The 14,841-nt window shown below is 45.2% G+C and overlaps 1 protein-coding gene across 1 annotated transcript in view; it reads left to right on the top strand.

Annotated features, from left to right (window-relative positions):
* The window catches only part of LOC116819667 (exocyst complex component 3-like), a 35,265-nt gene that overhangs the window by 4,659 nt on the left and 15,765 nt on the right, over positions 1–14,841 (top strand). The window contains exons 2-4 of the mRNA XM_032771604.2: positions 3,776–4,367; positions 6,332–6,443; positions 10,527–10,601. Of these exons, the coding sequence (XP_032627495.1) occupies positions 3,776–4,367; positions 6,332–6,443; positions 10,527–10,601 (779 nt within the window). The remainder of the gene's footprint in view (positions 1–3,775; positions 4,368–6,331; positions 6,444–10,526; positions 10,602–14,841) is intronic.

Raw genomic sequence — 14,841 nt, 5'->3', positions numbered from 1 at the left:
ATGAGGAGCATGATGCAAAGGTCCGCATTATGGAACCGATCCAAGGAAAAGCAATTTGAGGTTGAATCTTATTAATCGTTTAAGCAATGGATAAAAAGCACCGCTATCTGCTGTTGATCAAAGTTTAATACCTTGCAGTAACTCATCATGAACATGTTCTCGCGCAATTGATTGTAAGTTAGGGACTCGCAGAACGCATGCAGACCTACAGATTCAAATTCAAGAATATGGAAAACAGAGCAGGACTCACACTGACAAAGGTCGCAAGAACCTTAAGAAAGACGACACTTCTGAAGCAGCGCTGATAGTGGTTTGATTACACTGGACTTGAACTGTACGAAGAATTGAGTACATCACTATCATGCAATGTTCCACATCGGCAAACGGGGTGGAACATTGTTACATAGTTTATTCATACTCGAAACTTGTTGCACACTTATAATTCTATATGTGGCTACATCTGCCACTCGTATTCTAACACTGGAAATTCCTGTAAGCTACAGGTTGAGCATCCAGGAGAACTGGAGGTTTCTCAAACCTAAAGCTCCATTAAAAACTATCTCTCACTTCTACAATGAATCAGGAACGCTTATACTGGTCTGCTATTCCGCCGCTTGCAATCGAACAACGACACGACTTTGTCTTTGTCATACGATGACATCCTATATTAGATTTTGAGCCAAAACAAAGTCAGAAAGATGCCCTTTTATTAAAAACATCTTCTATGTTTTCAATTTACCTTCTTCATGATAAATTTTGCCAATAGAACCATTTTGATAAATTAAAAAAAATATATTATTTTGCATCATTCTGTCATATCAGAATTTTCTATAGTGCTGCTTCTTTTAAGTGCTAGTCATCAGCATTATAGTGTGCCTTGTAATTAAGTTAACTGGTTTTTAAATAATACGTGCACATGTGGGCAAGTTTTCCAATACTGTAAGCTTATGTTTGTGTTGCTAAGAGCAGATCAGGCACAGGGGCACCAGTTTAATAATCTCGCCTAGGGCACCATAAATCCTAAGGCCGGCCCTGCGGTCTTGGGCTCAAACCTGAGTCAGTGCCCGGACTTAATGTGCAGTGTAGACATACCCTTAATCCCTCTTGAGTGCACCCCTCAGATGACAGACCTGGCTGCCAAAACCACTTCCCAGGTTGGAACCATGGGGCTGTACCACCCTTACACTAAATCTCAGGATGAGCCCTCTGGCTAACCTGACAGACCCAACTGAGTTTGGCACCTGTAGGTCCTTTTCCTCTCGGACCCTGTGACAAAATGGATTTGCAGAGACACAGAAACAGCTTCTTCAAAACAAAGCATTGGTTATTCACCCAAAGGTACAAAGCATGCAGAGCAAAGGTACCCAGCAAAAATGCCTGTGTGCATATTCCCCCAGCCTACACCTTGATCTTTCCTTGCAAGTTTTGATGAACTCCACTCAACACAGTTAATCCCATCTCTGGTCAGAAGAGTGACACTGCATTCTGCAGCATGCTCTGTGACTCCCTCTCCCAATGTGTGTGTCTGTCCTCATCAGGACCAGAGCCAGGGTTTCTTGCGCCCTAGGCACACAGCCATTTCGCCGCCACCCGCACTGATCCCCCGGCTCTGGTGGAGCTGCAGCAGGCATTCCTGCAGAGGGTCCGTTGGTCCGTGGCTCCAGTGGAGCTGCCACAGGCATTCCTGCGGAGGGTCTGTTGGTCCGTGGCTCCAGTGGAGCTGCCACAGGCATGCCTGTGGGAGGTCCACCGGACCCGCGGGAGCAGCCGACCATCCGCAGGCATGACTGAGGCAGCTCCACCGGAGCAGCGGACCAACTGACCCTCCCCAGGCATGCCTGTGGCAGGTCAACCGGAGCTGCCTGCCACCCCCCCGACAAAATGCCGCCCCCTCAATAATCCTGGCACCCTGGTCCCCATCATGACAACCCACTCAACTCCCTTCTTTCCTAGGCCAGCATCTTTAAGGTTTTAACATCCCCTTTGATCCCAGTTTAGGTCTGGGAAGAGTGCACCTTGCCATAGTAGCTGGATCCAGGCATTGAGTATTCCCCAATCAATGGCTCCTTGTTTGTTTGTAGTCTATGGAATGTACCTTATCTTTGCCATTATTCCATTTCCTGTTGGATACTCCCTTCACTCTGTGTAATCAGGCACAAGCAGGGCCAGCTTTAGGAAGTGCCGGGCCCAGTTCAAACATTTTTGGCAGGGCCCCAGCAGGGATGACTAACAAAAAAAAAAACGTAAAAAAAGCCTTTCCTTTCTTCCATGTATTATTTACTTTCCATAACTATATAAATAATAAAATTATATATTATGTACATTGTGTCATATATGCTGTTGATCGGTTATTAATGAGCTCCGTTTCACATGTGTGGGTCCCCGTCACTCCCTGGGGGTGTGCTAGGGTGACCAGATGTCCTGATTTTATAGGGACAGTCCCGATTTTGGGGTCTTTTTCTTATATAGGATCCTATTACCTCCCACTCTCTATCCCGATTTTTCACACTTGCTGTCTGGTCACCCTAGTGGTGTGCGCATGTGTGGGTCCCAACTGCTCCCTGCCCCCACTGCTTCTACTGTCCCAGCCCTTTAAATAGCTGCGGGAGCCCTGGTGAAGCAGCAGGGCTCCAGTGGCTATTTAAAGGGCCAGGGTGGTAGAGGGAGGGAGCCCCGGACTTTTTAAATAGCCCCCAGAGAACTGCAGCCCTACCCGCAGGGCTCCAGTAGTGGGAATCTGGTGGCAATTTAAAGGGCCTGGGGCTCCAACCCCTTCTGAGAGCCCCAGGCCCTTTAAATTGCCCCCTGGGGAAGCCAGGCCACCCCGATACAGCACACCAGCTCTTGCCAGTACGCTGTACCAGGGCTTCGGCGTGGGGCCTCTTAGGCGCAGGGCCCGATTCAGGGGAATTGGTTGAACTGGCCTAAAGCCAGCCCTGCACAAGTATACTGAGGTGCACATGATATGTATAGAAATAATACACAGCTCCCTCATTCTTCACAGATGTATTTGAAATTTGTTTCCAGGGTGTGACCAATCACCAATCACACTAGCTTGTACAGCATTGGCGCCCATGAGAGCCAGGTTCCCTTCCTGGCTGTGCTGTAGCTAGGTTTGGAAGAGTTAGATTTTTATTGGTAAATGTCAGCAAACCTCGTTTTCCCTGTGTGCACAGTAACTGACAAAAAATATTTCCATCACTAATAATAAAAATGTACAGATAGGCAGAGTAAGAAAGCTGCTGCTTGAGAACTTATTAGAGTTTGATTTAAGGCCATTCACTTTGTATATTTTGACTTGTGACGTTGACAATTGTGTTTTAAGAGTTATAAAGTTTTAATTTTTTGAATTGTAGCATCTACTGCCATTAAATAATTATTGTCTGACTCGCCCAATTTCCCAGAACTGAGAAAGTTTAAATCAATAAAATTTTTTAAAAAGATTAAACCCCATAATTTTGTGCAACTGTGAAAGTTTAAATGGATAACAATGTTGAAAAGTGTTGAAAAAAAATCAATACTATTTGTCAAACTAATATATATATAAAGATATAATTCTGCCAAGCCTAACTATAGATGACCGTGGGAAACTCACTTAACCGCACTTGGCCTCAGTCTACCCACCTGTAAAATGGGAATGATGCCCTACCTCACAAGGCTGTTATGAGAAAACATTCTTATTTTCTGTGAGTTGCTCAGTAATTGCTATGATGATTGCCATAGAAAAGTCTATAGATAAGTCAATAAACTTCTGGTTGTGTTTTTACTGTTTCAGATCGAGCCATTTGTGAATTGATAAATCAAGCAAAATTTCTTGAAGCTTGTAATCACATTTATGACCTGGAACAATCTGAGCATAAGAGTGAAATGGAGATTGACTCACTTTACAAAAAAGTAGCAGAAAAAATGTGGTTAGTTGTGCAAGAAGAAATCAGTGGAGGTAATAGTATGTTACTGGAGCCACTGAAATCAGTAGGTGCATCACTGAAGTGGGAGAAAGAGAAAGAAAAAGAATGGTTTGACAGCGTCAAAGACATGGAATCTGTTTCAACTTGGAGCCCAAAATACTGGAATAAAGATCTGGAGAAACTGCTAATGGTGTGCATGGAAACACAGATTCCCTCCTTTGTGTCTGCTAGCAACATAGATGAGTCTGCATTAAAAGATCATCTAAGTCAGTTGGAAACCACAATTCTTCCCAACCTGAGATGTAAAAGAGATGTCTTCAAAGAAGCAGGATTGCTCACTACCTATACAAAATGTTGTAATGCCTGTTTGTCTTCTCATCTTTCCGCACTTATAGACGGTGATATGAGCTTCAGCAAATGTCTTCTCATTTACGAATGGGGCTTTAATATGTACAGAAGGTATGTTCCGCATATTTCCCCTTTTCTTTATACCTTTCAGTTTCCCTCTTAGTTCTGATCATGGTCTTTCCTGAGCTTCAAGGCAGTGATGCTGAAGGAACATAAAGGGAAAGGTTAGCCAATATTCAGGCCCTTGTGGGTTAGGAGGAGAAATTGATGATAGGTATCTCTTTGGTGCAGTTCTGTTTATTTACAAAGAATGGACACAAAGTTCTGTTTCCATGAGCACAGTAGGAACCAAACAACATGAGGCATTTTCTTTGTTCACAGTTCCAAGCTCTTTTCCAGTCAGCGCACTGCCGCAAAAGCTCTATTTAACTTTCTCTCATGGTCTCACTACCAGCACTTCTCTTACTGTCTCCTTGGATTTCTTGCTGCTTTCTGTCTGCTTCTGACTTCTTCTGGCTCACAGGGTATGTCTACACTACCTGCCAGATCGGTGGGTAGCGATCGATTTATTGGGGATCGATATATTGTGTCTGATCTAGATGTGATATATCAATCCCCGAATGGGCTCTCGTTGACTCCGGAACTCCACCAGGACTAGCGGCGGTGTGGAGTTGACAGGGGAGCTGTGGCTGTCCATCCCATGCCATGAGGATGGGAGGTAATTGAAATAAGATACGTCGACTTCAGCAACACTGTTCCCGTAGCTGAAGTTGCGTATCTTACATCGCCCCCCCACCCCAGCCCAGTGTAAACCAGGCTACAGACATGCTCAGCTCTGCCAAACCATGCCCCACCTCCCTGCGTTTGTATTCAGGCCCCAGGAAAAATTCCTTAGACCGCATGGCTCAACTCCTACTCCAGCCTTGCCATGCTGGTCTGTTATTTTGGGTGGTGGCTTCTACTCATGAAAGGGGCATTTAACTACTCCCTCTTTTAGCTTAATCTAATGAAAGGCAGCTATCATGCCTACCAGCACTGTCCATAGGCCAAAGACTCACTAAATGGGAGCCACCCAGCCTCCTGCATAACAATGTCTTTTCTATCAGTTTGATTTTGCTTGCTCTTAGTGAATGGATTTCCTTTTCAGACCTAGACCATGTCTACACTACAGACCTATATCAGAATAACTACGTTGCTCAAGAGTGTGAAAAAATCCACATCCCTGAGTGACGTAGTTATACCGACCTAATCCCTTGTGTAGACAGTGCTATGTCAGCATAGCAGCATCTTCACTAAAGTGCTACAGCAGTGCAGCTGTACATGAAGACAGCTGTACATAGCACTGTACATGAAGACGAGCCCTCAGATACCTACCAATTTATAAGTGGTATCATGGTAGCTGAATCCCTGATCATCTAGGGCTCTGTAGAGCACAACCTTGAACTTCACCCAGAACTGATGAGAGAGACAATCTAAAGAATAGGCATTATGGGACAGACTGACTTCCCTGTTCTGCTCACATTGTGCTACATAGATTGGAAATCACCTGCATGTCACCTAGGGATTCCCCTCGTGTTGGGGAGTTCCCAGTGGTGGTAGGGATAGCACAGTTGGCTCCTGCATTAGCCCTGCTGCAGCCCTGGCTCAGAGCACAGGGAAGAGGTGTGGCTGGATTGTATGGTGCTCCATCTGTCTTTATCTGGCAGATGGTATTTTAACCACGTTAGGGAAGAGCTGAACAAAGAATTGGGTTGCTGTAACCAGCCCTCCGGCAGGGGGACAGAGGAGAGGGAATCAGAGAGTAACTGGAGAATAGGGCCACAAAATGGGCCAAAAAGAGAAGAATCAAAAAAGGGTGGGGCTGGAGAGGATCGAGAAAATATTTTACCTAGTCGCAATTGTTCCTTAGATGAGAGCTGAATGCTGCTTTGTGCATGCAATTAGCCAGGTGAGCTACACGTCACAAATATGGCCATAGCCAAGCACAGACTCTCAGTACTGGGATTGGAAGAGCCACAAAACTACTGGAAAGCTGCCACTCTTACTGTGATTTTGTTTTCTGTGTGCAATGACAGTGAGAAGCTGCTGATGCTGCACTGGACTCCACAGCAGAGGCTCTGTTCTGATGCACATGTTCTCAAGTGGATTTTTTCAAATGTGGAGGAAAAGCTGCTCACAGTCACCCAGGTAAGAACATGGAGTTTTAGTAAACCTGGTTGTCACCCCAAATCGTTCTCTTTTTAACAATACATTTCCTTGTTATTTTGGCTCATGCACAGAAAAGGTCAAATATTCCTGCCCAGCTGGCTACCCCCTGGCCCTACTCCTTGATCTGTTTATTTAGTAGGGGAATGAAAACATGCCACCAGGGCTGGCTCCAGGCCCTAGCACGCCAAGCGCGTGCTTGGAGAGGCAAGCTGTGGGGGGCAATCTGCCAGTGCCGTGAGGGCGGCAGGCAGGCTGCCTCCGGTGGCTTGCCTGCAGAGGGTCCGCTGGTCCCGCGGCTTCGGTGTACTTCCCACAGGCAAACTGCCAGAGGCAGCCTGCCTGCCGTACTTGGGGTGGCAAAATCCCTAGAGCCGCTCCTGCATACCACACACAGAATGTTATTAAATGTGGTGATGGTTTCAGTGTGGTTCCTAGCAGACAGGTGCCTACATCACAAACAGCCCCCATCCCAATTTGTTGGTAGTTTCAGTAAAGAAGCCAAGAACTGAAGGTCAACGCACAGCCATCTGCATTCCTCACTGATAGGTGGTGCCCTATTCCAGCACTTTGGCAAGAGGCTGCTGGGAACTTTTGGCTGCTTCTTTTCATGCTATTACTATACCTGCACTATGGGGGGACTCACTCCACACACACACAAGATCAGAGTATTTGGACTTTATCCAGGTGGAGTACAGGGAGGCCGTGGAGGTGAAATCCACCCCCCAACTAACCCAGGGCTGTTTCATGGGATTACGTACCCCTTTCCCTATGGATGCCAATCAGCCTATAGTTTGGACTAAGGGTCACAGACCGTTTGCACCAGTCATGCAAGATATTGGGGCCTCTGGATCTGTGTAATATGGATCTTTGGTCACCCCCAAAGTGGCCTTCCATGCTAACCTTTCTGGGGCTGACATAGATACAGTTTCCTTCGCAAAGCATACAGGAGCACTCAGCTGGCAGATACCCCACAAAGCCTCTAAGGGCATGTCTACACTACAACATAAGCCCGTGCTTGGGCCTGGGCTCAGACGTAATCCCCCTTGCATCTACACTGTGCAGGGCTGCCCAGAGGATTCAGGGGGCTTCAGGCAAAGCAATTTCGAGGGCCCCTTCCATAAAAAAAGTTGCAATACTATAGAATACTATATTCTTGTGGGGGCCCCTGCAGGGCCTGGGGCCTGGAGCAAATTGCCCCACTTGCCCCCCACCCCTGGGCAGCCCTGATACTGTGATTGTGCTAGCCCAGGGCTCAGATGCAGGGTCCTAGGACCCTGCATTGCCTGAGCTCAAGTTAAGCCAGGACCCAGGGTCCAAGCCCTATTGTTCTGCAGTATAGATACAGCCCTGCTTGACTTGGGTCCCGGGTGTCAGCTGAAAGTATCCCACAATTTGATGGGACAACTTCCTTAGTCCTCAGCAGCTCAGGTCAACGTTAACTCATTCCCTTGTGATCTGCAAACCCTCTTGGGTTTGCCCTGGAGAGCAAACTGATCAAGCCTTTTGCAAAGTGAGCTGCTTCCTGGTAATGTGCAGGGCAGGCAGTAAAGTTTTCCTACAGTGCACCATGGTCTTACGGCTAGAGAAGTGGCCACATTTCAGAGGGACTCTGGGATATGGTAACTTTGACTTGGGTCTGTGTATTGCAGTGTGCTACGCCAGAGTCTGAGGGTTGAGCATCGGTTAGAAAAGTCTTAACATAGGGTTTAAATACAATGCAGATGCTCAAGCCCAGGGTTCCCTAACACAGTTCAGCTGGCTCGAGTGCCACTAACTCCTGGCTTACATTCAGTGTAGACATGCCCTAATTAGTGGTGCTTGAATGGGGAAGAAGGTCTTACAATCAATACATGACTCCAGCTCCCAAGGCCTCCAGGACAGTATTTTTTTAATTAAACCCCCCTTAGAAGGCTGCTTTGTTGGAATGTGGTGTGGCCTTCAAAGGAAAGAGAAGAGCTTCTGACAGGGTATACATTGCAATGCCAGGGGTAGCCAAATGAAGGAGGTGAGACCGCGTTGCAGTGCTTTTTAATGTAGCTAGAATGCAAGCATGGCAGGGCCCACTTCCCCTAGCACTGGCTGCAGTTAGCTGACACTGAGCCCTGTAACATTATCTCTTTCCATTTTCCCAGCCTCTCTCAGACAACATCCACCTGCAACCCAGCTAGTGAGGGAGGGGGAAACCACAACAATGTGTTGAATCAGTTCAGGAAATACTCTGGAGCATAACACTTTCCACAGCAGCACCTCAGGAATGATTTCTGAAGGAAAAGGCCTATTTAGTCATGCACATATTCATATAGGCACCCGTTGAGGAAAGCATCTAAGCATGTGCTGAAGTCGGATTGTTTATGCTTAAAGTTAAGCACGTGCTTAAGTGCTTTCCTGAATCAGGACTATAGGGAAGACCTCATGCTCTTAATGTCTCTCTTCAGCATGCGTTTCAGATGAGGATGTGACTATAATCATGGTAGACACTGTAAGACCAGCTCCAAGAATGCATCTGCATCATTGGCAGGTCTCATGCAATTATCCATCCTGAATAACTTTGATTGTGAATCTCACCCCTTTTATTTCTTTTGTGAAATAACTATATGATAATCAAGACATGAAAAAATGTCAGCCCATAGGTTATTCATGAGCTGGTGTCTTTGAATAGATGACATTCCTGGTGTCTGACTGATCATGTAAGTCACATGGTATTGTTTTTGCTCCGTGCATGGGTGTCTGAAAGAATGAATAATGACTTGTCTAATTTTTTCATTGACATCCTGCTTTGTTTTCTGATAGGAGTATTGCCCAAATATTTGCACATACAAAAGGCTGTTTTCACAGCCATTCAGACACAGAAAATAACAAGAGATACAATCAAATCAAATGGACATTCAGAGTGTGTATACATGGTTTTGCCCAAACCCTGTTTTGACCTATTCAGCCTACTTTGGTCTTCAGCCTAAGTACTCTCATAACTAGTATGATGGTGTTTTCTGCCTCTGTGGGTTAGCTGTCTTGGAGGGCAGATTTATCAAGTTATCAGCATTTCTTTGGTGCAGATGTCAGGGATTCATCCTGAAGCGCTGACGTACAATGGTGGGGAATTTGATCCCCACTTGGGGCCAATTTTCAAAACTCCTTCCCATAGCATTGTGGATTGTCATTTAACGGCTGATCCATCCTCTTATTGAGGACACGGCAGGGCAGGGCGAGAGTATGCACAGCTGGATGTAAACTTGGCAGGAGGCCCAAGTTCAAAGTGACCCACAAAGGGGAAAAAATGGAGCATGCATCTTTCCCTCTCTATTTTTAATGCTGAAAGAAGAAGGCCTGAAAGTCATGAGGTGGAGGGGGAGGTTTGGTTCTTGCTTGTTTTTTACATGGGAAGTTCAGATCCTCTCTAGAAGACTCTGGAAGACTCTACAGTGACTGGAGAACTAGCAACATCACAGGAGCTAAACATGAAAGTTTAACTACGAAGAGTGAGACGGACTTTTCATCAGACTGTTTATTTGGTTTTGGTTAAAATGTTTAAACGACTGTGTAATAATGAATTAATACTTTGTTAAAGATTCAGCACTCTCATCCTTTCAATCAAGTTAAGGGCCCACCATAAATTTCCAGGTCTGCCCACAAAAACAGGGATGGCCAGATATTGCATTCTTGATATTTCTAAGCCAAACCAACAAAAAACTGCCCACAAATCTAAAAACATAAAAAATGCTAAACAATGTCAGGTCTTCTCTGTTCAGCATAAGAAGCAAAAAAGGGCACAAGCCCAATTTATAAATAAATCCTTTGCTGTTCTCATTTAAGCAATGAAACTTTTCTCTACAGTATCAGGTTTGTTTTCAGATTTTGTGTTTATGGTGTATCCAAAAGTCCTTGGCCAGCTTCCCATAGGGCAGCTGCATGATGTCCACTTGGGTTAAACAGGGCTGGACTATAAGCATAACACAAAGGTAGAAGATCTTCAGATGCACAGGTGCGGGGTGAGATAGGGAAGCCTAACAGATAACAAATTGGGTCGTATTGTAAATGTTTGTATTTTAACTTTGTTATATTCAGAAGGAAGTGAGAGAAGCACTCAGACAAGCAATTACCGTGGGGGAAAAATCCTGTTCAGACACTACAATCATTCAGGTAAACTACAGCTGATGTTCTTTGTAGCATGCACGTCATTACACGCAAGATCTTCAGCATTTGCTAATATGCTCTAATTTTACAGATCTAGGCTCAAGTCTGTTGTGTTGCACACCTGCAATCCTATAGACTTCAGCTGTAGCTGTGTCACTGAGAGCAGAGTTTTTCCTCTTTTGTATAAAAGAAAAATAATGAACTTTCCCATATTTCTCTATATCCTCAGCAATAGCCTGATCCTGCTCCCACGAAAGAAGGTGGGAGTTTCGCCATTAACTTCATTGTGGGCAGGCTCATGCTTGAAGTGCTGCATGCATGTTCGCATGAAACTTTAATATGTTTACAGTGGTGGTGTAGAGGCACTGGTCCAGATTTTCCTAACATGACCAAGGACAGGATAGGCCCATTACGCAATGCAGGGCAGAGGGGGAGAGATAATAACAGAAAACATGGAAATGTCCAAAGTGCTAAATGCCTTTTTTATTTCCATTTTTACCAAAAAGGTTAGAGGTCTACCGTAGTGAATGCCAGTGAAAATGAGGTAGGATCTGAGGCTAAAACAGGGAAAGAACAAGTTCAAAATTACTTAGACAAGTTAGATGTCTTCAAGTCGGCAGGGCCTGATGAAATGCATCCTAGAATATTTAAGGAGCTGACTGAGGAGATACGGAGCCATTAGTGATTATCTTTGAAAACCCATGAAAGATGGGAGAGATTCCAGAGGACTGGAAAAGAGCAAAGGTAGTGCCCATATATAAGAAAGGGAAATTAGGAAAACCTGGAGAATTACAGTCCAGTCATCTTAACTTCAGTACCTGGAAAGATAATGGAGCAAATAATCAAGAAATCAATTTGCAAACACCCAAAAGACAATAAGTTGCTAAGTAATAGTCAACATGGACTTGTCAAGAAAAAATCATGTCAAACCTACCTTGGAATGTACAAGTGATAGTCTGCAAAAATAGCTAATAAAGGAAATTTGTATAGGCACATACAGAGGCCAAGTTGAGGATCCTTTGAAATTTGGCCTGCCAGGGTTTCCTCTGTGGCCTGCCAATTAAGCTCTGTCTGAGCAGCTGGAGAGTGGTGACTGCTGGCCGGGTGCCCAGCTCTAAAGGCAGCACTGCTGTCAGCAGCAGCACAGAAGTAAGGGTGGCAATATACACCATACTATGCCACCCTTAATTCTCCACTACTGCTGTTGGTGGCTCTGCCTTCAGAGCTGGGTGCCCAGTCAGCAGCTGACGCTATTCGGCTTCCCAGCTAGTGCTTAATTTGTGCTGGGCTGAGCTCCAGCATCTCTTTCATTACAAATTAAGCACTGCAGGTAATAATGTTGATTTATAAACTTTGTTAAAAGATAGAAACACTAACACTTATGTTCCAATCAAAGTCTATTTACTGGGAGCTGAAATTTTTTTTCTTTTATTTTGTCAGTCTTCTGCACAAATGGCCTGCCTCTTGTCATAGAATACTCATATTGGCCTGCAGGCAGATCTAACTGAGTATAACAGCACTGGAGTTTGGATTTGATGGGACTAAAATTACAAGTTATTGGGCTCAGTGCATGGGTAACTGGGTGAAATGTACTGGCCTGGAATCTACAGACAGTCAGATTAGATCACCTAACGGTCCCTTCTGGCCTTAAACTCTATAAATCTATGAAATCTCTCAAGGGTTTTCACGGGATTTCCACCAGCAGGGGCTGCATCCAGAAGCAGTCCCAGAGGGGCAGTGAGACAGAGTGAAACATCCAAGAAAGAATTAAGGGCTGCCTGCCTGGCGCATGGCTGTGCAGGGGATTTAAGGAGAGGCAGGGGGAAAACCTCTGGGGATTGCAGCCTGCTTTGGTCAGGGAAATCACTTTGTTTTGTTAACTTCCTGAGTTTGTGTCTGTGAAAGTGTGCCCTGTGAAACTTCCCCTTAGGGAGGCTAGCCCTTTGCGCTGCCTCTTCTGGCCAAGGCCCCACCTCTTCTGGGCAAGGCCATCCCCTGCTCGCTGCTCTCAGCCCCCCTGTGGCCCCGGGTGGGGGGCAGCTGAGAACTTGGTCGGGTCACGGGGAGGGGGAGTTGGCTTAGAGCTCAGCCCTGGCTGGAGTCGAGCTCTCAACCCCAGTTGGGACCATGGCAGAGCTCTTGGCCCTTGTTGGAGCCCCGAGCTAGGAGCCTGTCCCCTGTTCCGCCCTTTTCACCCACACCCCCATCCATGGCCCCATCCCATTCTGCCCCTTCCCCCACAGCCCTGCCCATGTTCCTTCCCCACTCAGCCTCTTCCCCTGAGGCCTTGTCCTCTGCTTGCTTGCTCCTTTCATACACACTGGGGCCCTGAGATTGGAAAAGCTCTGCAGCTGGGAGAGAGACCTCCTCCAGCCCTGGGGCCCTGGTGGGGGCAGATTTTTCTGGGGCCCCCAGATTGGCCGAGGCTCCTAGGCATGGCATGATCCTGGTTCTTCCCTGGGCCAGTAAGAAAGCCACCTGCTTATAGGAAGGTTCAGACCCAATTCAGATTCAAATCAACTTTGTCTCCCAAATCTGATTGTAGATTCAGACTTGAGGTTCCAATTCAGGCCCATCTCTACATGAAATAAATATTTAGACACAAATCTTCAGATGGTGGCCTCAATTTCTCTTCAGGCACAAATTATGTCTGAAATTTGATCAGATGTTTAAGTACCTGCTTTGTGGCTCCATCGGGTATTTAGCCATCCAAGTCAGTGTGGCCACAAATGACTGCACAGGCCTGGTTAAGGCAAGGTGGAAAATGTTGTCTTTAACATGGCACATAGGCATATTGGATTAGCTATCTATATCTATCTATACTGTCTATAACAGGGATAGGCAACCTATGGCACGCATGCCGCCTTCGGCATGCGAGCTGATTTTCAGCGGCACTCTCACTGCTCAGGTCCTGGCCACCAGTCCGGAGGGCTCTGCATTTTAATTGAATTTTAAGTGAAGTTTCTTAAATATTTAAAAACCTTGCACTTTACAGACAACAATAGTTTAGTTATATATTATAGACTTATAGAAAGAGACCTTCTAAAAACGTTAAAATGTATTACTGGCATGCAAAACCTTAAATTAGAGTGAATAAATAAAGACTCAGCACACTACTTCTGAAAGGTTGCCGACCCCTGATCTATAATATCTATACTGGCAAAGCCTCCTAATGGAGACAGAGCTTATACTAGCCAAAGAGTTATTTTGCTAGTATGTTTTATACCAGTTCCCCAAACGAAATAACCCATACTGGCAAAAGCACTTTTTTTTTTTTGCCAGTATGACTGCATCTGCACTAAGGCTTTTGCCAGCATAGCTATGTCAGCTACAAGTGTGATATTTTCCCCCCATACTCCCAACTGAAGTAACAATGCCAGCAAAATTTAACTACAGAGCAGGTCTAAGGCTGCCTTTTGAATGCTGTGTACCACTTTCCCCAAGAGACACTGTTGTTCAACTTGATGTCCCGGTCAAGTTCCTGACTCAGGTGCAATGTGATTACCCAGCTACCATTCTGTACATGTCAACTCAATACAGCATTCTTCACTCTCTGTCCTAAACTGATGCATGCGATTGCTGTACCCTGATTAACAACTGCTAGATCTGGCTGCATTTCAGTGGTATATGTAATTGGTGCTGTTTGGAGAGGGCTTTGGGATGTTTTTTTGTAATGCAAAGTACTGTATGAATGTTAGATCATAAAAATATTATTTACTTTCTTTTTGTTCTGTGTTTTGTACCATGCCTAGCACAACAGGGACCTGATCCTTCACTGGAGCACTTAGGTATATAGATATGATGATGCATAATATTATTATGTAATACACATTGTGTAAGATCATGAAAATAGTACTTCTGCAATTTTGTTTTCTTTATGCCTAAAGATGAAACCGATCATCAATATTTTCACAATACATGTCTCGTGCTCAGATTAGGGGAGTGTGTTTTCTTCCTCCTTTTTTGCTGAACTGATACATTTATTGTGGCTAGTGCATGGAAAATCCCACTCTTTCTGTGTGTCACCATTAGTCTCTCTGACACTATGCAGATCATGGCCTGAACACAGAATATATTATTCTGTCTGTCTCCTTTTTCCATCTGGTCCTTTCCTACCACAAGGCTCCATTTCAAAAGAGTAGCTGGTAGTGTTAACACCTGTTCAAATCAATCTAAACAGAGACTGATTTTCATCCTTCTGGCAGGAAGAAACTAAGTGCTCCGCTTGGCTTACCATTTGAAAGTG

Source organism: Chelonoidis abingdonii, chromosome 4, assembly GCF_003597395.2.
Source record: "Chelonoidis abingdonii isolate Lonesome George chromosome 4, CheloAbing_2.0, whole genome shotgun sequence".
Taxonomy (NCBI): Eukaryota; Metazoa; Chordata; order Testudines; family Testudinidae; genus Chelonoidis; species Chelonoidis abingdonii.
The sequence above is the reverse complement of the archived record's forward strand: the minus strand, read 5'-3'. Positions and strand labels throughout refer to the sequence as shown.